General features: G+C 36.7%; 1 protein-coding gene across 6 annotated transcripts in view; it reads left to right on the top strand.

Moving 5' to 3' along the window:
* LOC105208054 (WD repeat-containing protein 47) overlaps positions 1 to 24,816 on the top strand; it is a 73,077-nt gene that overhangs the window by 24,106 nt on the left and 24,155 nt on the right. For 5 of the 6 annotated variants that reach the window (XM_011177803.3, XM_026136872.2, XM_039454919.1 and 2 more), the window contains exons 2-6: positions 1,539 to 2,238; positions 2,479 to 3,079; positions 3,376 to 3,727; positions 10,541 to 10,651; positions 11,012 to 11,087. In XM_011177803.3, the coding sequence (XP_011176105.2) occupies positions 1,539 to 2,238; positions 2,479 to 3,079; positions 3,376 to 3,727; positions 10,541 to 10,651; positions 11,012 to 11,087 (1,840 nt within the window). Of the gene's footprint in view, positions 1 to 45; positions 112 to 1,538; positions 2,239 to 2,478; positions 3,080 to 3,375; positions 3,728 to 10,540; positions 10,652 to 11,011; positions 11,088 to 24,816 lie in introns of those variants that run through there. The other variant, XM_026136874.2, reaches the window with a different exon arrangement.

Here is a 24,816-nt window from a genome sequence, read left to right as displayed (position 1 = left end):
TCGTCAATTTTAATTTTTTTTTTAATTTGCTGTTATATTTTTCAGAGAAAAACATGAGATGTGTGTTCCGCGAAAAGAAATTTGAGATTTTTCGTGAAGTTATTTACGCTTGTAAGTTGCAAAAAAAATTCATTAAAAACGTCACTCAAATGAACATTCAAATTACTATATCGTCGAAATCGTTAGTGCAAAAAAATGCAAAAAATTGAGTATAAAGATATTGATTTCTTATATGAATAGATTATTTTTAATTTATTCGTTTTATATAAATAAATTATTTTTCACGTATATATGATTTTCACTAACGCTTTTTATCAACTCATTAATTAAATTTTTTTTTTAATATTCTCGATTGCCATTTCATAATTGAATCGGAATGAGCGATATGTCGTGGATGTAAATTGTTACATTTGTTTAACTAAAAGAAAAGCGTACGCTTGCATTATGTTGTAAACCAGCATGCGTTTCTCAAATAGACAGTACGCAATTGAACGAATCATCAGGATTCGTGCGGACGCGATTCGACTTGCGCGCGGACTTCCGTTTGTTGTAAAATGCACGATTACGAAACCCGGTAATGATATGCACGTATGGTATGCACGAAATAGCACTTCCTCACGAGAGTTCGTTGCACTTCGGGGCCAGCGCACCCGTAGACGTGCCCTGATTATCGCGTAAGTGGGTGGCTGGATGCCGAGACGTTCATCTAGACTTCTCTCTCGCTGCGGGCCACTCTGAATATAAATATCACTATGCCATCTTTCGCCTGCATTTCATCGTTATCTCATATTATAGCACGCGAAGCTTAAAACCAAGAGGTAAATTCCTGAAGCGATTTCATAATTCCTAGATATTACATAGTAATATCCACTAACGATACAGTAATATTCTGTTAAATTACTCGTAATATCCGACAATTTCAATATTTTTGTGACTGAGAAATCATTTTCGTAATATCATGTACATGCGCGAAGCTTTTAATGTTTCGCAAGGCACGTGGATAAAAATTAAAAGTTTATAATAATCACGTGGAATTCACGTATACTTAATACAAGTATATTATTTTTTATTCTTTTTATTATTTTCTTATAATGTAATTTGTTAAAAACTAAACGCGGATGTGTTACATTTATTTATTTAGTATTGACATAAAATTTATATTAATTTTTCTAAAATGTAAGAGTATTTTTTTTTGTAATATACATATATCTGATTTCAAAATTGTAAATGTTATATTACAAATTTTTTCCCATTTATTTTTGCTACATCTTTAAAAATTTATTGTAACCCGAAAAATTACAAATATTCCGCAGAAATTAAAATATATTTTTATATATTAACTCAATTATCAGAAGACAATTATATAAGAGCTTTCACGAAAAATTAAAACTCAATATTAATATCTCAATTCTTCAGTATTTACCTCTTGACAGAAATTTTTTTTTTGCAAAATGTATTTCGGCGATTAGTGATCTCATGCGACATATGAAGACTATGAGGCGCAATATGTCAATTTATGCTTTAATGAAATGATCCAGGTTGCGTATTCGGTACGTGATGCCGGCGGCGCACCTGACGCTGCGCGAGGAGGACGTGGTGCGACTGACTTTGGAGTTCCTCCACAGCCGCGACCTTCACATCTCGCAGCTTTCGCTCGAGCGTGAGACCGGCGTGATAAACGGCCAGTACAGTGACGACGTACTTTTTCTGCGTCAACTGATCCTCGACGGACAATGGGACGACGTTCTCGAGTTCATCCAGCCGCTGGAAGCGCTGTCGGATTTCGACATGAGGAAGTTCACGTATTCGATCCTACGGCACAAGTATGTCGAGCTGCTGTGTATCAAGTCCGAGGCGAATGTTATTGCCACTGGGACAAACGGCAGCGTCGACAACGCCGTAGAGGAGGTCGTCAAAGTGTTGAACGACCTCGAGAAGGTAGCACCCTCCAAGGAGGAATACAGCAGTCTCTGTCTGTTGCTTACTCTGCCGCGTCTGACGGATCACCTGCAGTACAAGGATTGGAATCCCAGTAATGCGAGGGTGCAATGTTTCCGCGAGGTTCACCCTTTGATAGAGAAGTTCCTGCCGGGTGACAGGAAGAGCACCGATCCCGCGCATCCAGTTACCTCAGCGAAAAACGATCGGCTTATTCAGCTCATCATTAAGGGCATCCTATATGAGTCTTGCGTAAATTATTGTCAAGCGAAAGCTACTGGGTCGAAAGAGAGTGAACAGGTGATTTTCGTTTTTTTATCTACTTTTGTTTTGCTTATTAAAGAAAATTAAAAGATTTAAAAGTATAAAAATTATATTAAAAATTTACCAAAAAACTATATATTAAAATTATTTTTGTTTTTTAGAGTACTTTTGTTCCCTGTAAATTTTTTGATACATGTTTAGTTTATTTTTACATTTATTTTTATTTTTAATGCATTTCATAGATTAATTTCGTTTTGTTTATTTCTTATGTTATAGGTAGAGATGAGTTTTTCGAGACTACTGGATGGGTCCGTGGGCTTCAGCGATTCGGACTTAAGTTTATTGTCATGGCTTCAAAGTATACCTCCCGAAACGTTTGCTGTACCATTCGCACAAAGAACCCTGAACGTGGACGTGGAGCGCCTGGAGAGGCCCTCCTTGGAGACTTCGTGGACTGAACATATGCTGATAACGCCAATTAAACCGAAGACTTTTCCGCACAGCGCCATGCCATTCACTAGGCCGAGATCCGCCGCGGACATGATGTCTCGTAGCTTAGTTCCGGCTTTGGAGGCTGGTCTCGGGCCCAGGAGTCCCAAGAACACATCCATACCATCGGCGGCGCTTATGGCGCTATCCGTCGGTGACGTAAACACAGTGATGTCCAGGTCGTCGTTCGCTAGCTTCCATTTGACCGGTTTCAAGAATAACAAATTGATGAATACTAGCGTCGATAGGCTCTTCGAGAACGAAGGTGACGTCTTCCTTAGTTCAAATTACGCCGAATTTCAACAGTTACCCTCAATACAAGAGACCACGATGAATGCTCAACCTAAGGCTCCGCCGAGAACCCGTGGACATTCCAAAAGTCCCGACGGTAAGATTGTAAAATATATCTTAGACATTTTTATGTAAACCATTTCGCTATATGTGCACAGACTATCAATCATATAAAAGATTTTAATAAAAGGACGAGAATTTGTTAATCTTGATCATACAGCTTATATTTAGTAGCACGTACATAGTATACATTTAATTTATTTAATTTAATTAATTTACTTAGTTTTAATTGTTTTTATTACTTACACGACTGATATGATAAATGTAAATAGTTCTATATTACATAAAAAGCTTCTAAATTATTTTGCAAGTAAATTTTGATTTTAATAACAGGTGTGGACGCTGATCCTTCAGCGACATCCACGCCGGAGCGTAGAGTGCCTGGAAGGGAATCGCCGGCGCCTTCGACCGCCAGGAGTTCCAGAAGGGACTCTTTGACGGAAAAGCCCACAGGAGTTGCGGCTAAAATTACAGACCCATCCGTGATACCGATTAGAACGATGGTGCCTCCTAGTGATAATCACGAACAAAGTTATAATGGTGGCCTATTTAAAGAATATCAGAAACAGAAGCAGAGGTTACAGGAAACCATTCAGCAAAAGGAAAGAGAAAGGGACGAATTAGTCAGACAGTTAACTGCACCGTTACCTATGCAAGTAGCGGATAATAGACTTCAGGGAGAAGGGTGAGTGATTTTTTTTTTAGTGTTAAATTTTATTCAGAAAATATTTCCACCAAGAATCACAAGTAGTGGTATTTTTATGATTTTCAAATTGCTAAATAAGTATATATTTTTGCATAATAAAGCATTCTAATTAAAAGAAAAATGCGTAGTTTAAAAAAGTATATAATTTTTTTAAAATGATATCGCACATTCAACATATTGTCAGTATCGACTCTGTTGCATTGAATGCACTCTCTGAAAAGTTGCAGCCCGTTGCATTCTCCAACAGATGGCGATAGTGAAATGCCTTTGTCGCATTTATTGTGATAAAGCATGTGCCGAGAATAGTAGCTTGGATTTAGACTCCGATGAAGTGTTGATAAAAATAGACTTACCTTCCTGCGAGAATGGAAAAAAACTGATTATATAGACTATTTCGACTACTTCTACATGATTTTTCGAGCTGAAAGATTAGTCTTAGCTATTTTAGAAATTTTTAATTGAATCTTTGTATAAAAACTCGTTGAATTAATCATTCCAGAAATTAATATTTTTATATAAAAAAAACTATTATAAATCACTTATATTGAATTTTCATTAAATTATACGATATTCGTAATCTTTAATTTATAAAATAAATTTTATAAATTAATATTAAAAATTGATTAAGTATTTGAAATAGTTTATATGAAAAATATTCTAACAAGAAGAAGGTTCTTCGAAAATTCTTCAAATTTAAATGTTATTTCTAATTAAAAGATCTAAATGAGTCGTGAAGAGTCGATTGGTTCATTCATATTTCGTTATTCTTGTATAGATTTAGAGCCGTTCCAAATTTCAAGTTTCAAATATATAAATTTTTTTTGTCATATACAACGATTGAAGTAATTTTAATGCTTGTCTAAATGTCGTTTCGCAATCGAAATAACCTTCGAGAAAGCGAACGTTGCTCGCACAGAGACCGGTGTTTGAAATCGGAATTTGATCACGGTTCATTGGCATCGACCGCTGACATCGTACTTGAACCGGATACCGGATGCATTGTACACAGCAAAACTGTGACCATACAATTCCGTCGGTCCTACCCTGCCGATGATTCACGCGCATACCTCTATATTTACGACCGCATTGTTTCATTCATACGCATGACTATATCTGTAAAGTGTGTACCAACACGTAAACTTCATATATTTATCTGAATTTGTGAACACACGTGACATTATTTACATAAACCAATTAATATTTGACTATTATCATTTTGTTTTTATTTAAAATTAACAATTCCGCAAAATAGAAATTTGGAAAAATATTAGAATCTAATAAAACATAGAACATAAATTGAGAAATAGCATAGATTAATTAAATTTATTATTTATTTACATACTTATAATTACATTATTCTAATTAACGCTTTTTGTAATCCAAATTGAAGTTTTGATGCAACGTTCACAACGTAGTAATAAAATCGTTATCACAGTTATCGTTCATCTCTCACTTATATGAAGACTTTAAAATTAGGAGAAGCTAGCTTAAAATATATGAGTTTATTACGGTATGTTTTCCGAGTAATAACTATTTCGTCATATGCGGTTGAATAGTATTTTCATTCGTAGTTACGTACGTTTTCACGAATGTGCTAATGAGACTGGCTAACGCAGCCGACGTTTTCGCGGAATAAATCGAGGAATTAACTCGGTCCAAAGAAGCTCCGAGTGTCTGGTAATTCGTTAGCGGCGAAATACGGCATATTTAGACGGCGACGTTTCGCGGTCGACGAGATGGAGGCCGAACGAAAGCCCTTGATCCTTTGGCGAGTTCAACAAACGTGGTTACTCTTGATGATTCGCTAGATTTATCGGACGGCGCGTTCTGTTTTTGTTAACGACACATAAAGCTTCCTTTGAAATATTCCATCTTTGAAGCATCCTGTCTTCTTTCAAAACAATGATATAACTGAAAAGCAATTTTTAATTTACTGTAATAAATATTTCAGATTATTCTATGGCTTTTAAAATGTGAAAAGGAGAGATTCTTGTTTAATTCATCGGAGAAAGTAAAGACATAACTACAGTATCATTTGATAACAAATTATCGAAATTAGAAGCATTTTGGAATATAGAATTTTAAAAATATAGAAATAGACATAAAGTAAAAAGCGAAATTTTCAAATATTTAAATAGAATTAGAAGAAAAAGCAATACGTAATACATATTCCTAGAAAATATCTTTGAAAGGATATAAAAACTCTCGGAAATGTACCATAAAATTAAAGCCTACACATGAGTTGCACCAGAATGACGTTTCTTGTCGGCCTTTCTAACAATTTCGTTTCCATTAATTATGCTGCGTTGCCGAGAATGTCGCGTGACATAAATATGCCTTTATCATCGATTATGTTCACATAAATGTAACGCATCGAATTTCCTTAACGAAGCAAGAAATTACTTCAATCCGATCGCGCCGAAGCCAAAGATGGATCTACAGATTCTCTTGACGTCGCGGACTGTTCGTTGTAACGCAGCCACCTACTTGCGCGTATACGGCGAGATGCAGCGCGTAATTAGAACGCGCGAGCGGTCGTCATTGGTAACAAACGAGGCTTTGTTGGAACATGATCGGAATACGAAGTAATCGAATATGAAGGAGTCTCCTCTTTCTCTCTTTCTTTCGCTTGAATTAAAAGCGCTTCGTTAGCATTGAACACTTCAGGTGTTGTGGTTAGATATGAATAGAAGAAAACTCAGCTTTGAATAATCGTTCTACATCGATGAGTTTATTTATAGTGTAAATTTTCATAGGATCAAGGAATCAATTATACAATTATATAATCGAGTTATCGAGCGCGATTATATAATTGTGTAATTAATTTCTTTTACAATTGCCTGCGAGCTTATGTAATAAATAAACTATTGAAGTTTATAGAAATTTTATTACGGTTTGCAATAAAGTATTAAATATATTATTCATACATATATATTTATAAAAGAATTATATTAAGTAAGCTCGTGAAAAATATCTAGCAGCAAAGTTCCAATGGAGTAACCATTTTACGATGAAAATGAATAATTATTATAAAAGCGTTACTAATTTCTTGTTTAATAATTATCACGAATAGTAATTAACTTTCTCTTTCAAAACTCATTGTATTGGTTCATTCATCCAAAAATTTCAATTACTTGGCAACTCAATTATTTCTTGGCGTATATCTTGCTCTTTTCCATGGTAGTTGTATAGAAAATACTTGATATTTGCAAATATATTCGCACACTGACGCATAGCGTTATTATAAATTTCATATCGCTTAAACGAACGTAGCCACGTTCTGAAACAGAGTGATTCGTGAAAGTTTGTTGATCACGAGCAAACGCAGAATTGTAAGGCAGGAAAGAATGTGAAAAAGAACCTCGGGAATTATTTAACGCATCGATATCGTTTGGAATATTTCGCGTCGGCGATGTGCGGGCGCGATTTAAGAAAGCAGAACGGAGAATACCTTTAGCTGACGAGTGGGCTGAGTGGCGCTTGAAAATTCATAGAAGCTAGCTCGCGTTCGTTGCTGATAATAAGGCAGAAAGTGTGGCGATACATTGTGAAATTGAGTATAACTCGCGTGTATCATTTTAACTGCGAGAAATAACTGTGAGGCGCTTGTAGCCTCTGTTTCTCGAAGCGGGACATCTGCCAGATGTTCCTCGCGCGATTCTCCCCGAAAGCGATTGTTCGCGCGCTTGATGTTCTCTCGCTCGAAAATTATTACCCAGTTGAAAGTAATAGCTTGATCCAAAAAAATTCAGCCAACATTGAATTCACGTCTTCTCTTTTCCATTTACGTAGGTAGGCTCTTCAGATTTTTAGGTATATAAAATATATTATCTATTAAATACTTGAAATATTTTACTTTAAGAGTTTACTATGATTTTCGAATCTACATGGATCAGCCAAGCAAAGAACAAAATACACGTAGAATAGGATTTCATGCATGATTTTATTATCTAACGCTTCTTATACACATCTCTGTTCGGCTAATCTCTCGACGATCCCCTCTTAACTTTCTATTTATCAAAATGCAAGAAGGAGAACGAGATGTCGTCACGCTATTTACTCCGTTAAAGGAGCAGACCATGTTTTTCCCCCCCTTATTCCATTTTATCTCTACATTTACATTTAAGTTCCCTAAAGAGTCCGCATGACTTTCTACACCTCTCGTCGTGAATCGCGCATTCGCGACGTATTGCGGTTGCGCGCACAGCGACAGCTGATCGCCGCGGATGCAACGCGCCGCGCCGCGCGTGCATGAAGCAGCCGGAGGGAATCAAAGCAGCCTCTGATAGGCTTCGCGATACGCTTTGTTATTACGGAGCGGAGTCGGAGTTCCGACAGGCCTGAGCTCAGTCGTGCCTAATGCCGCTGCCAGGCGAATCGTAGTCACCACCACCGTCGTCGTCGTCGTCGTCGCCGCCGCCGCCGCCGCCGCCGCCGCCGCCGCTCTTGCTCCCTCGCGATACTTCTCGCGTCAGGCCTCCTGGTCGGCAGTATCTGTTCGGTACCGCCCGCAGCTGCAGCTGCACTACGGCAAACGACATACCGCTTGTTCGCGACCGCTCTTGCACGCCAATCTCAACGGCAAAACGAAACGAGCGCAAATTCCGCGGCTTCCTGGGCGGTCAAGTCGGCGTCAGCTTCTCGCCCCTTTTTTTTCGCGTTTCGCGACCCGTGTGTGTCGATCGTCGAGTGCATTCCGATCCGTTGCGACGGACCATCGATCCTCGAAGTTTGCTCGTCGAGAAACTTTCGTCGTGCGGAAGGGGATCGTACCGTGTACGTGGCGATGAAGGCGTGAAGACTCGACGACGAGGAACGTGCAGGAAGCATGATTTATCATAAACCGACGACGCCGCGATTCCGCATCGCCGAGCGGGTCTGCGTGCAACCTCCTAACAATCGGCCGACTTACAATAAACAGAACAGTCACAGCAGCACGTGCAGCTTACGGAGCGTCAGTTCCACGCCGCCGTGCATAAGTCGGTAAATATTACTCGTTCGGTCGCTCGATGACATTCACCGTAGTATGGTCTACTGGCATTTTCCACTCGCAATACCACAAATAGATTTTAACTTTTAATTGTTCTATTCTAATTTTTCTTCTTTTGAAAAAATTTCATAAATTTTTTAATACGATGATTCAAATTCAATACGTTTTTGATATCGCGCGAATAGTCATTTCAAGAACAGTCTATTGCTTTTTTTTATCCAATCCAATTTCTTGCACAATCCATTTTCAAATTAATTTGAAGTTATTTTTTTTTCAAAAAAAAAAAAAAATTTTTTTTTGAAAGTGATCAATTGATTATTTAACAATGATATCTAAACATAACACTGTGAAATGCCGATTTTTTGAATATTTGATTTGACAGATTAACATGACAAATATTATCTGTATTAAATCACATTATAATCTCCTCGGATATATTTATCAATATCGGCGAATACATTTACAGGAACTGAGTAGTCTCGAATATCAGCTGTTTACCATGATTTCCGCGAATATGACTTAATCGTACTTGCTGTATAACTTATAACCCACGTTTAGCAAAGATGCAACTCGCTAAGCTGAACCGGGAGCTCATGTCGCATCGGAAAACGTTACTTCGATTGAGAACGCAGCACGCGCCATGATGCAGCGCGATTTTGTATAACGGTAACGAAAACTGAGCCATCGCACGATGATCGACTGGAGAGATTGTTTCAGTGATTTAGAGAATGTCAGATTGTAAATCATCTGTACATATCAAACCGTTATCGTTGAAAAAAAAAACTAGCAGCTCCTTCATGACCAACAAGCGCCATTGCGAAATTGGTTTACCTTTGAGTCAATGATTCGCAGTTGATAAAAGTTCCAAGAGACTTCGAGAAAATTGAGATGCTTTCGAATTTTTACGTACCTTAAGTCTCCGAGATAACGCATCTTACGAATTATTACGTGTTATTCAGACGCATCACATCACTTGAGATTACACTTGAAATGATACTTAATCCGTTGTTCATACTTCGATGGAAGGCCCGCGAGTCTGAAGTTCGCGGAGGTCAAGATGGCCCAGCGTCTCGTTTTCTCCCGTTGGAACTCAAGGGGTGACAACGAATCCCCGATAAATCACGTCTCGCTTGAGTAATGACTCGGGTTGCAAGGTCTCAGACTTCATTTTTGTTTTCGTACGAAAATCGCGGTCATGGTTAATTCCCAAGCTTATTCTTTGAGGAATTAGAAGCGAGAAAGAATAGACGCTTCAGCAAGATATAATGAATTACTTGTAATGACTCGGTAGAGAAAATTTATATTTGAAAAACGAATAAATCATCTATAATATCTTGATAATTTAATTTAAAAAATTACTCTGTAATATCGCACATTTTAAAACATTAAAAAAAAAATTATTTAAATGTAAAAATGTTTTAATTTTACCTTTAGACTTTCATTTATTTACATTAATTTAATTTAGCTTGAAAATCATGATCAAACTTCGTCTAAGTTTCTACTTAAAAAAGAATTGATTTAAAGTTGTACGTTTCCTAGATTCAGATGTGTTTTATGAATGACGATTATATATATATATATATATAGTTAATGTGCAATGAATAGCTGGACGTACACCGGCTTAGTAGTGAGACCGTTGGCTGGAATATGTCAACGGAAATGGGAGATTAGTAAGTGACAGATAAACGCGCAATACCTACAACCATAAATTCCACGTATTTTAAAGAAGAATTTATGATCGCGTGTAACGAAACTTAATTGCCATCGAGAATTATCGCTCGCGTTCGTTGTGGTATTTGCAGGATAAAGCAGCCTTTGGGAAGCAAAGGACCTTCGCCAGTTCACACGAGTGCACCTGTCCGGTCTGGAATCCAGTCGCCGAAGCCTACGATCAATGGATCGGATCCAGTCGCGTAAGTTCTCAAGTCGTATCGTATAAAAAATCTCACAATCAGATAGTCCCGTTGCGAAGGATACGCGAAAATTTATGGCTCTCTCAGGGATATTGTGTTATTCAATACCGGTTACACAGTGTAACTTACACTTAGCGTCGAAATGATTTTCTTTCCGACCACCTAAACTTGGAATCTCTTTCAATCTCTCGTTTTGCTAGAGGTATTCTTTACGTAGTTGACATAATCATTTTTTTTATTATACTTATTTGTGTATTTGTATTATTTTATTATATTTTTGTCTTTTTCATAAATTTCATAATTTTTATTTTCACAATGCGACGCGGTGTTTAAGTTGATTGAGCGTTTTATTGTTTGCAGGAGGCAAAACTCGGTGTCAAGCGGCATTTATGATTCAAGGGTATCGGAAGGACATTACGACGTCATCAAACCGAAGGTATGTTCATTTTTAATTTAAACATCACATCGTGTTTTCGCGTCGCTGACTATTTTATATCCATGAATCTCCGGCTGCTTTCCTTTCTGAGATCGTAATATTGCGCTTACGCACACTCGCGCAGCGTCATTTGATTCGATAGCATATCATTCAGTTATCGCATAACGAGCATAAATCATGAGTATCGACGTTCTACTCAAAGTCATATGGTCGTTTTATTATCGCGTCTAACGTTGTCCAGCTGTTAATAAAAAATTACACGTTGAATTGCCACACCGTAGCACGACGCGTACAACGTATACTTTCCATCCGTGTTTTCCGTTCTTCCCGTGTTTTCTATAGGCTTTGACATAAAAGCTATATAACACGTTTATAGTGTCGTCCGTAATTCGCGAGAGAAACCGGCCTTCCCACATTTTCCGCAAATCAGTCGAGATAGCCGGCACGTAAAATCGATCTATATCTCTTTCTACATCGCTTCCGGTGCAATTTAGAGGAGACTTTAAGATCGTTATCGTGCCAATTTTACGCCAGTAAGAAGGTAACGTTCAATATAAAAGACAAATGCGCCGATTTAGCCAACGAAACGTGTGTGCGCTATGTAAGCCCGTGAGTAGAAACTCTGCCTATGTTTGTATAACATATTGGAATTACTAAAAACAGATATATCACGCTTCATAAATCCAATTGAATGCACATTAAACTGAAAAATCATACTTCGTATACTAGTATAGGTATATCAGAAGATAAAAGTTTCAGTTTATGATACTTCGTATCTTTCTAACAGATTATATTTCTTTATAACTATTATATATATAATCATATTCATTTCGCAATTTATTACGGTTGTATCTTTATTGTTACAAAATTTGTAGAAAGTAGTATATAATTCTTTCATCTTCGCCAATTGGTTTTCTACATGCTTGGCTTAATTCTCTTCATTATTGATTAGTCATAGCTGCCAAGAAATTGTTCATTAAACGCTGCAATTGCTTCAATTGCCAATTAGTTATGGGATAATCTTCCGCTTGCCCTTTTACTCGGCTCGATATTATTTCTCGTCATTCTACTTTGTTCATTTATTCATTTTTGTGAAGCGCATTTTTAGATCGAGCACTGATGATTTTTTAAAATTAATTCAAACATTTATTCGTGGAATTTCTTTTTATACTTTATCGAAAATCGTTATATAATATCGCTTCTGGATTTCTTACTCCTAATACTGTGGTATTGCGGTAAAATTTTATTTTTATGGAATTTGGATATGCGTGATGTTCGTGACCGATGTTCGCATGCAATACAAAATTACGTGTTTCCGCGCCGGATAATACAACAATAGCGGCCGGCGCGGTAGCCGAAATTTGCATGTCAATTGCCTTTTTATCTCCGACGGCGCGGCGGAAATGTTATAGCAATGAAAAGAGTCGACTAGCGGCTCGTTTACCACGAACAGAAGTAACAAATAGGCAGGTGATACCAATGTGCCCGCGAAATTCGGTTATCTGGTTACTCATTCACTCATTTATCAACGTGCTGTTTGAAAGAAGTAATGTGTTAAATAATGATGATTTAGTAGTTGACCTCTATTTATCATTCCTTCATTTATGTTCTGTCCTTGTATCATTTCTGCTGCCGTACTTTGCATTTCATACGTGTCTGCTTATTTTTAAAAACGTATCAATAAGCACAGAGCATGACACGGGAGAAGTCATGTAGAAAGCTGGCTTAGAAATTATTTGTACTTTCAGCGAGAAAATATTTTTCGCCAATTGTTAAGCTAGAATGCGTTAAAATAGAATGCATTGAACGAAACACGACGTTATGAAATAATTAGTTCGAATGAACGAATTGGATTGGGGTTTATGTTTATTACTAACTGCGTCGATACAAAAAAAAGCGTCGCCGCAATGAAAGGATGTTAAACGATAAGAATCGAAACGCTTAGACTCGCGCAAAAAAATATCGCTGCTCTGGATTCAGTGGCCTCGTTATTGACGCGATTGCATTATGCAACGCAATAATTTCGCGGAAGTATCGTGATGTCAGGCTAGGTGTGGGTAATCGCGGCGAACGACAGATTTTATAGACTCTCAATATGACTTCTTAAACTTCGAAGATAACGCATTACGATTCCCGTTTTATTCGCGCATTTACCGTTTCCGAGTTCTCGCGGGCTGCTTATTTGTCACTTACGCTGTGAGAGGGCTGAGTACAGTTATCTACCTTTTTTTCTTCTTCTTTTATTCGCGATACTTCGCCGGCAACAACGGCGCAATGTATCAAATTGTCGAAGCGGCACGTAAACGACGACAACTGCAACTGAAGATTGAAATGTTGCGCCTCCGCGTAAGTGTGCCGGCGTCGCCGTAGCTTCCTAGTTTCATCCGTTTGTCTTTGTACGATTTAACGAATTGCGGATCGGCTATGAAAGTTCATGTTGACATGCCTCGCGAATATCCATCCGTGTTCTACATCCGCGATCCCCGCACGCGTCTACGGCCTTCGCCGTCATAAATGCGATGACAGCGGTATGTTCGATTCTCGTATTAATAAAGTCAACAGCTGCGAGCGGTTTCTCTTGGTGAAAATTTAACGACGAGATTATCCCCACCCGTGCGTTATTAATCGTAAAACATTTTAACGTCAAATTTTCACAATAAATCAAAGTAATCTGTTTTAATAAAATTTCTACAGTGTCACTTTAATCGTCAAATTTATTAAGATCATTTAACAATTGTGAATATAATGTTTTGCGATGGCGATTAGGAAACGTGTTTTCAAGTGATTAATGTTTTACGACTAAACCGCAACGACCATTGCAAGAATCCGATGAGGTCTACACCTACACTCTAAATTCTAACGTCCATTCTCGTACGATGTTAGATTATATCGCACTATGACGCAGATGCAGAATGTAAATTACATCGCACGTAGCCGATATTATCATCTCGCGTATAATTGGAGGATGCGTCGCGTTATTGACAGAAACGGTGCTGTCGCGTGGGTGCCAACCCGAGATTTTTCGACGCATTACGATCTATCGTCATTCGAGAATTACGTAGAAGCTACTTTCATGGTCGTCAACAGTTGCATGGAGGTCGAATCGAACCGAGTTAGACAAGTTAGCCCGATCAAGCTCCTTCAACGGATTTGACAGGCGTTTCTAACAGACGTAACAATTGTGCTAACGTCAGCTCACAAGCGGTGCAACGTGACACCGGTGTTAGCGAGCGTGTCGCTTTTTCAAGAGGGATGCCCTTTCCAGTACGCAGAGCAAAGTCGTTATTTATCTTCGATCGTCAAGGTGAACCGGAATAGGCTATCGCTTCTTCGTGTAGGTGTCAAAGAGAAGCCGAGTAACTCGATAACCTGTAAATACATGCACACGCGTTTCCTTCTGACAATACGTGACTTGTAACCGACTGACAGTCGTGATAAAATTTTATGATCGTGGCGCTACTCCATGATGATTCCGCTTCCAAAGATATAAACATCGTATCAGATGTCATCGCGATATTCAATGTAACATGGTCCGAGAAAATTGAATTACGGTATTAAATATGCACATTTACGTTTTAATTAACATTAATTTTAAATTTAATTTTAAAAAATTAATAAGCTAATATTTTTTTAAATTAAAAATTTTTATTTCAAGAATTAAAATTTAAATGAATTTTTATGCAAATAATGATTATGTTGGATTGTAATCTGTTAAAACACATGGCATCAGAGAAAAAAGCGTAACGCGCGCCTGTAGTGTCCTAATACCATAAAATTATGATAAATCTAAAATATAGTACTTGCACTAGTTACAACCACAACATACATTTGTAGTAATTTAAGTTAATCGGTATATTCAGTTTTTTAGTACGTTAAATTATCGTTTCTCTTTTGGAGCAAATTGCATAGTTATTAATGCAATTCGCTCTAATTCCCTTTTGCCCAAGGAAATTTTATCTTAAAGAGATTGTTTCAATGTAATTTGAGGCGCATTGTAGTCTTTACGTACAGAAATCATGTTTATGTGATTGCAATATATGCGGTATGCAAATGCACTCGCAATCTGTGGAGTCTAACGCAGTTGCGGCTCCATCTCTCTGGCTACATGAAAGAACGTTTCCGTTCACCAGATACCATGCTCGCGAATCCTTTTGCCTTCCCGTTAATCCGGAGTAGATGGCGCTAATTACGGTTATCAATAGAAATCGCTTCGGTACGAGCGTATTAAATCAATATGTTGGACGATGTGTATCTTGCACAAAAGAATTTTTTATGTTTCAATTGTAGGCAATAAAAGTGTAACGCTATAATGATATTTCGAGATTTGTATTTATTGAATATTCTATTATATAGATAAAAAAGAATGCAAATAATTAAATGGTTTAAATTGAACAACGCAAAAAAATTGTATATACTCGTATTTTTCAAAATTAATTTTATCAGTTTTACTTTCATATATATTTTCTTCACAAAATTCAGATCATGTTTTATAAACTGATTTTACTTTAATTCTTTTGTATTAATTTTTATTTTAATTTATATTAATTCTATTTTATAATATTTTCATTTCACGTATCTGTGTTTCACATGAAAAGATAATACTATTTTTTAAAAGCATAATGAAGATTAATGTTTGCATGAATTAGGAATGAGTCACTTAGTCATTCTACGTCCAATCTACCGTACAAATGTTTTTTCCTTGCTCATTGAGATAAGACACCCAACTACGAAATTTCGTCGAAAAGATGTTTAACTAGTTTGGGTGTCTTATTTTAAACTTGCTTTTTATTCCGTTACGTGTGATATATTTTATATCTATTAGAACATAACAACGCGCCTTCTTTTTTCCACAGCGATTTTTTTACAAATTTAATAAACATTTATATTAATTAAACTGTCATACAGTTATTTAATAAAATAATTATATTAATTAACCATTATGCAAGTATTATATTTATATTAATTAAGCAATTAAACAATTATTAAATTAACAAATTTACAATTAATCGAAAACGCGGAAAATAGGCTTTAAAGTAGACAATACTAAATTTAATAAGATTTATAATTATATACAAGTTTATCTTCAGTGTTTGATTAATTACGAGGAAGATAAATACTGACACTTAATATAATCGCGCTACGTATATCATCAATTTGTTTCTTCTTCTTTTTATTCTATTTATCTTACTTTTTATTTACGTGCTTTGCTCTGAAGATTATCTGAACATTTAAAAAATAATCACTTTGTAATCATCAATTCTTCAATTGACAGATTGACAGATTGGAGGAGGGGAAAAGTCAAGATTGTAATTACATTTTACATACATGCAGATCTAAAAATATTTTCATAAGAAACGTTTTTATTATGTGGTATTTAACATAATTTTTTTCAAAATTATATTCTTTTCCAATATATTTCGTGTTTGTTTTTTTTTAGATTTGACAAAATTTCCTCATTATTTTTTTTTTTATCTATTACGTGAAGAAGAAAACCGCGATATGACGCGTTACGAAGGATTGGATGTGCAGGCATGTGTATCGAGCATCGGTGTACGTCGAGATGATAAACTGAATCCCATAGTCACGAAGTGCACCTTCGTTGGCGACCTGATTCCGCGACGTGCCAAGGTCATATCGACGGTTTTCTCGCAGTTTTGCGCGACAAACCCATAAGGTTTGACCTAATATGGATACTTCGCCTTTGAACGAATGGCACACCGGTCTGGTGGGGATCTCCGCATGGCGGAGAGTTCCTTCGAGGCACCGGGTCTCTCGCGTACCGCGATACTCCAGTACCTCATCAGACGTGTATTACGACGCACACGCGTTTTCATATAGTTACGATCGCGCTCCCACCACGCTGCGCGCACGCCGGTTGCTTAACGAACCACGAAGGTAGAACCGAAGATCCCTTCACGTGGTTTCGAATCGTGAGTACGGAACAAACACATTGATGCTACAAACTAAATTTATTTTGTGATACTATCTATACGAAAATTTGTGATGCTACGAAATTGTTAATAATTTTCTCTATGAAATAGAACAGTTTATGATTAAAAAAATCTATAAAATCATATATACAAAGAAGCTAAAATTTGCTGAAACACAACAAGAGAGCTTGTTTAGAAAGATATCGAGAAGTATAGAGTATTGCACGGAAGAAATTTTCACCGTTATCTAATAATCTTCCAAGGTATCCGAGAGTTATTGCTGTTATGGTAATATAAAAACATTATCATATTACGACGGAATACATGGTTGATGAACATTAAGAACAAGACGAAACATCTCCTGTCTTGACTTACATCGGGGTCGAGAAATGTTTTTTGCGAGCTAATTAACATCCTGGTAGCCGTAAAAGTCACCAGGCGAGACAATCCGAACGGTCGAATTCCTACGTGAGTGTCTGAAGCAATTATGTGGTGCACGAGCGAAGCGTGGAAATTGTATACCTGCAAGGTCGAATACTAGACACTTTATCGAGAAGGTTCGGAAAATCTCTGGAGAGGATTCTGTGATCTGCAATTGATTTTCGAGAAAACATTTTCTCATTATAATCTCACAATGTCAACGGCGGCGCACCAGCAAGCGGCCATACGTCGCCTCGAGGAGCTCTTCAGGGACGTTAAGCTGGAGCAACTGCAGAACAATCCTGAATTGATCAAGCAAGAGATTAAGATCGACAAATGCTGCGAGGTGCACGGCAAGCACGCTAAAGAGAACTGTTGGAATCGCAGAGGATCCCTCGGTAGTCTGCACCACGCAACCAGGAAAGATTCTTTTGGATCACGCCATGATTCTTATAGTTACATCGCCACGTCTCCCACTGGAAGAGGATCGTTGAATATACCGATGTCGCCACCTAAGAGGGAATTGCATCCCTCAACCTTTCCTAGTACCCTGAGGAAAAATCCTTTGGGATCATCTATGAGCGCTATCAACAACAGCAGGAAAGATCTTTTTTCGAATACCATCGGGGGATCGCCTCTGCGAAAAGACTTTATAGGTCGTTCCATGGGCTGTCTCAGAAAGGATACCATATCGAGCTACAATGCGCCATTACGACGGGATTACGTGGCGAAGTCGATGACGAATCTTCAGCGCCCGGCGTCTATGCGGCGCGATACTGCTCCGAATTTGGCCAGCCTCTTCGCAACCTCTGCGGATCCTCGTGCGAATCTAAGGACCGGACTGAGCTCCTCGAACGGGGATCTGAAGGCGCGCAGCTACTCCAATGGGAATCTAAAGAGCTGCCTCGCCGGCTCCAGTGGGAACCTGCGGAGCCACCTGAACGTGACCTTGAGCGGTGATCCGTCAACGACAAGTTCAATCTCGGGCAGCCTGAGAAGGCCCGACGGCAAGTTGGTGATGCCGCTTTCTAGTGGCAGACGAGGCTCGTATGACCGGAGGAGACTCTCCACGGATTCTTTGGATAACCCGAAGAGAAACTCGTGGGATCCAGGTCGCAGAGGCTCCTCGGGCTCCTCGGGCGGATGGGACGATCCGATTTGGGAGGAAGGAAGCTTCGGCGGCGGTACCGATCAGGTAATAACACACCCTGTTTACCTGCCTCGAGAAATAGAGAAAGAGAGATCATGTGAAAGGCCGCTGATGATGCCATCGATAAGTAGAAGAGCTGAGTAAGCTGTGCGGTAATATCGCTTTTATAGCGGTTAAATAGGTATGCGCGGTTATGAGAGATATGATTATGAAAGTTGATCGATAAACGTTCAATGTGAAAAGGATTTGTCGCATGAGTAAACTGTTATTCCCGTGATAAAGTTAGAAATATTTCTTATCTAAGGCTGAAGAATATAGAAAACACTTCTATCTTATTTACAACGTTCAACGTTGTGCCAATTGTCTCGCACTATTTTCTGTTCCCACGAGCGACAGGAAAATATACTGGCTTGTCAACCAAAGATACTTACTTGGTTGGATTGTTGCAGGAGAACGAGTAAAAATTTATCGGTCCTTGTTAGGTGATCCTACATTCACGAGTGACTCGTGCTGGCGCGTGGGAAAACCTCGGGATCCGTTAATGCGTACGCTAAATATATAGGTTGCAGAATGTATCTGTCGGAACAGTTACACCGCGCAACCCGCTCTTCGACAACTAGATTCCGTGGAAAAATGTTATAAAAAAAATGTCGGATTTTATAAACTGAGAGTCTGTTTTCCATAATTAGAGATATTCCATGGCGCACTAAGATCCATGCCTTTTACGATGTAATTTCAGAACCGATCAAATTTAATTCGTAATTTCAATTTAATTTCTAATCTCCATTTGTATTTCTACGAAACTAATGTACACTTTGTTGACACAAATAAGCTTTGTGAGGTCATTTTTGTGTGTTCATAATATCGAACTCTGGACTCATCGAAATCATACCGGTTTTAATTTTCGCTTGCCTTTCAGACTAAAACTATGCTGCATTTTTTACATAACTCTACTTGAGTGTTCTTTTCTCATTGACTTCTTCATGAATGATTTTGAGCTTTGTTGGTAAAGTTGATTGATTCCACGTAATACTGAGGGAGAACAAGCATTTCCGATACGTGCTTACGTCACCGACGTGCCTTGCATGGCCTGAGAGTGTCACGTAGTGAGTCATATTAGTCATCGAAACATTACGATAGCGTCTCACTACAGATAGGGAAAATACGCTAATGCTCCTGTCCGCTTAAGTATTGTGTTCTCACGAACCATCAATTAATCATATTTCATTATTATTTCATTATTATAATGGGACAATCGTTGAAATCGCTAAAATTCTTTAAAAATAATAGATTAAAAATTACCATACATATGGTACACACGTTGCATAAATTTTGTCACTTTGTATAATTTATTAAAAACCTTGTTTAAAATTAGGAAGATACGCGCTAGAACTAAAATTCTACTCAGGTAATCTTTATAAAGATCGATAAAGATTATTTTTTATGATTCTATTTTTTGTTTAATACATGAACAATATTCCGATACGTTTAACTTAAATTATGCTGGATAAAAAATGTTTTCTAATAATTGTTTCATCTTTTTTTTGGCAAATACATTGACTTTTGCATTATTATGGCGTAACTTGCGTTATCCAACTACAGTTTGCCCTGCAGGCAATTGATCCGTGCATTTCCTGAAACAAGTTCCTCGCAGGTGCAACCTACGCACAGTGTTCGGCCCTGAGTGGTTAGCCTACGCGCTCGCTCCAGCGATAATTCACATTTTTGCGGACAGGTCCCCCCCCCTTATTTCCCCTAGCTTCCTTCCTCCGTGGACGCTCGATTTTTCAATATAATGCAAGAATTACGCGTGCACACACACGATTCACGTCGGTGCGCTCGATATGGTCCGCTTCCGAACACGAGAATTTAAAAGTAGCTTATTACATCACTATATTAATTCATCGTAAACATATATACCTATGATGCTGCAATTTATTTTTTGCATATACATGAATCTATCTATTAATATGACAACGCTAAAAAAATCTATAAGACTAAAGTAAACTTTATCAAGAAATATAAATTTTCAAGTGATCCTTCACAAGATAAAAAATTTAATTTTTTTACGTACTTTTAATATCTTTTTGTCATATTGTAGAAAATCAGGTTGATATACCTATCATTATCGTGCTTATTGCTCCGTTGGAAATATTAAGTAATTTTGATATTTTAAGTTTGATATTGATTTATATTTATATTGATATTTTTTTGATATTGATTTCTTTAATATTGATAATTATAATTTAACTTCGTGTAAAGAGAAAGAAGGTTGAACGTTTCAGTCGACCGATATTTTTTATTGCTCTCTTAATCAAAGGATGCGGAGTTGTTATTCCACGCGAGGTGTCAAAATTCCTCAATCCGGTCTGCAGCGCACGTGCGCTTCGTGCGCGATGCGCTTTACCTACATGCAGCTTTACGGTTGGCGAGCACGCGCGATTTTCCGCGTGTCACACGGCTCCGGAACCGTTCCGTCTCACAGTACGACATCCAAGATGATTGACCAATCGCCATCTTGATACCGTTATGAAAAATTGAGTCTTATTGGCGCACAAACTGACCAAAATTGACTCGTGGGAGGACGCTTCGTGTGTCACGCACATCGTTCGTGGTATTGCAACAGTTTTTTCTCGTATAACGAATATTGGCCGGAAGCGAGCAGCTAGACTGAATCGTAATAATTTTGCAATAAATTGATCTAAAAAATTAGACTCTTTATATATTAATTTTCAACTTCGGTGACTCAGATGTTTGTATCGTGCAGCATTGATATTGAATAATAGGGACATGAAAGAGCACTTTAAATTATCTGTAAAGAAGCTATCTGTACAGGTGCAGAATTCTCAAGATGGTGTTTGTTTTCATGTCAAGCTGGAATTATTAAATAGCTTGGAGTTTTTTTTCTACAGAAATTTTTTGTACATAATTCTATACAAAAATTTTATAAAGAGAGAATTATAAAGAGAGAATTCCTATAGACAGTTACATTTCAAAATTGCAGTTTAAAATACTGAACTAATAATAATAAATAATAATGATATTTTAAATATTTCTCTCTATAATTTCTATAGCAGTTTTTTTTACTTATTCTTTAATTATTGAAGCCATAAGTATATTTGATACACAAAAAAAATTTATAATATAATTTTTAATATAAATATTTCCAAAATTAGGAATCCAAAAATTAATACGTAATTTTTTCGAATCAAAGTTTGTCCATTTTTAAAAATGGACTCTTCATGTAAATGTCTATACGAGTAATTCACGATTTAATAAAAATTTAGATAATCAAAAATTTTTGGAGTCATTCGTTTGACTCTATAGAAATGGAAAGTTGTCTTTCTCGATCATTTTGGCCGACATATCTGGGGGACTGCGCTCGCAGGTCTTTAAGACCGAAGGCTCGGATCCACGTTCCATTCGATTCAAGTAGACAGGGTCATTCACTCCGCTATTGTCAGTCAGACAGTCGACTAGACTGGTATCTAAATATTTCGAGTTGATATCGAAAATTTTCGGATGATTTTGCAAAACGTTTTTGATATCGAAGAGTGTCCAATCATTATGCGAGGATTATCGTGTTTTGAAAAAAAGTTACTCCCATATCTCGTGTGGAATAATCGTATCGGTTACGAATCTTTCTTGGATGGTACGATGGATTCTTTAGAATTTCAGGTGAGAAAGCTTATTTAAAACTTTCGCTTTTAAAAACAAATTAAGATTGCTAAAAATTAATTATTATTAAAAAATATCAAAGAATGAAAGAGTTTGCAGTATTTATTGCTGGTGATAAAGCATATTGGATATAGTGTAAATGATCAGAAAAATATTACAATTCTTCACGTATTTATCTTACAATTTAAAAGCTAGTTCTTCATGTCTCTTCTCATATTTCCTGGCTTTAACTTTTAATGGCTAATTTAACAAGATAATTAAGTCTAAATGAAACACATGTTAGAGTCTACCAAACGTTCATTCATTCAAACTCATGCAATACTCGGCGCCACTAATTCATTAAGTCGATAAAAAAGATTTTTGTGTGGTTGGCGAGTCTGCCTATGATTATCGATGAATAAAAGAGCATTTCATCATCATTATGTCAGTGTTATTGGCGTGTAAATTATACTTAACAAATTATCGCCCATTTATTATGTTATGAGTAGAATTATTTAGTATTAATTTCGCCGTCAAATATTTCTAATCTTTTTTGAAATAATTATTAATGTGATGAATAGTTCCCTGATGCTATAATTAAAATTAAATACAGTATACAATAACTTATATTAATTATATGTATAAATTTATATTGAATGTATAGTTCCGAGGAGTTGTAATCCGATGAACAACTTGTACGAAACTATTTTGAGAAAGCGTAAGCTCTCGAGCTCACGTATATTCGCTTACCTTCGAAACTTTTCGAAACATTATGCAGCAGGAAGACCTACACGACGCAAAATGTTTGCTAATTTAGTGAAAGTCCTCTATGTAACCACCTCTTCATTCTGCATTTCAGTGAAATCGAGCGTTCCTTTCTTCGTCTCTATCCTATAGCACATGACCTTTTTATCGATACCGCAAACTGCATTCTGCTATGACCATGATCCGTGGTAAACATTTTCTTTGCCGAGTGAAATAGTCGATGTTTGCTATGATAAGACGTTGTTTAATCATTCAGAACGAGCACGTCTATCGTTTCTTTGGAAAATTGGAAAGATGCTTAGTTTGATTTTCTCTCTTAATCTCTCTTAACCAATTTTTAGTATATCTATCTTTCGTGTATTACGTTATCCTAGGACTTTGGATTTAAATGAAAAGTTGGAAATGAAACATTTTACGAGTTGTACTAATGGATTTATGTAACCGAATGTCAATTAGTTGTCAAGCTGCAAATGGAAATAACGATTACACAGTAATTAACTTAATATGAGGCTTACCAGAGCAAACATGTTTTTACAATGATCGCTATTTTTCCTGTACTCTAAAATTAGACACAGATTATCCTCTTTCGTCATCAGTAATAACTGTCGGTCAGTCGGATATCCATGTATGGTGTGATCCGCGTAGGTCGTCATTGCACCTTCGCCGACGTGCTCGGCAACGCCTCTATGAATATTCGTTTTTTCTGTTTTTTTTTTTACCTTCTTAAGTGTATTTCATTATATTTCTGTTCTTTGAGCATAACAATATTCGAATGATTTTTTTTAAGACGCATGAAATTCATTCTTGAAATTTATTCTGAAATAAAGATGATCAAGATTGTAATGGTACCAATTACGATCCATATATGTTCTTGAGTAAAGTTTTGTTTTTACTCTTCCTTTTATTTTTCTCATACTGCGATCTTAAACATAAAATTGGAGTACAACGTACAACATAAGTAACTGGCACACTTGTCAATAAGAAACTATAAGACAGTAAAAAGTATATAGAAAGACACCACATTAGAAGATCTATTTGTTGAGTTAGTAACCTCATATTTATATATTGTCGCGCTACATGTTGCGTCTTGCGGAACAGCATAAAATATTTGTAAAACAAAAACGTTAGATATCCAAGTGAAAGGCTAAGAATGCATTAATTTGTGTTATATAGATGATTCATGTTGGGGAAAAGAAAAGATTTTGGGTCATATTTTTTCAGACGCTTCTTTTTGCTATTGTTTTTTTTACAGAAAACTTAATTATTACAAAATTCGAAATTATAAAAATAATATTGTAAAAACTTACAATAAAAAAAAACAAAGTGATATATATTGGTGATCTACGCGTGCAGAAAATTATTTAACATACAAGACGATTTACATTGCTAACGACATCATAATCTATCATCTGCTTGTTGCCATTAAAATGATTGTTTCCTCGTTTGTGGGCGGCATCAAAATGGTAATCATTTGAATAACGATGACGCCAATTATGCTTTTAACGTCGGTGTTCGAGTACAATAAAAAGCGCGGCGATGACTATGCGATTGTCTGCAAAAATTTCAAGTTCATGGGTAGAAAATCTTGATGCACGTGTATAATGTCTTGAATATAAATAAGTACACAGAAAATCCTCATGTTAACATCCTTGTAGAAAACCATGTATATACGTGTATCTTAAAAACACTGCTTATCGAATTATTTCTTTAAGAAAATTTTCTGTGATAATATTGAAATTATTCAATTACTGTAAACTATGTTATAAAATATATATTTTATTCAGAAATTTTATTTATAAAATTTCAT

The sequence above is a fragment of the Solenopsis invicta genome, chromosome 11 (genome assembly GCF_016802725.1).
Source record: "Solenopsis invicta isolate M01_SB chromosome 11, UNIL_Sinv_3.0, whole genome shotgun sequence".
Taxonomy (NCBI): domain Eukaryota; kingdom Metazoa; phylum Arthropoda; class Insecta; order Hymenoptera; family Formicidae; genus Solenopsis; species Solenopsis invicta.
The sequence above is the reverse complement of the archived record's forward strand: the minus strand, read 5'-3'. Positions and strand labels throughout refer to the sequence as shown.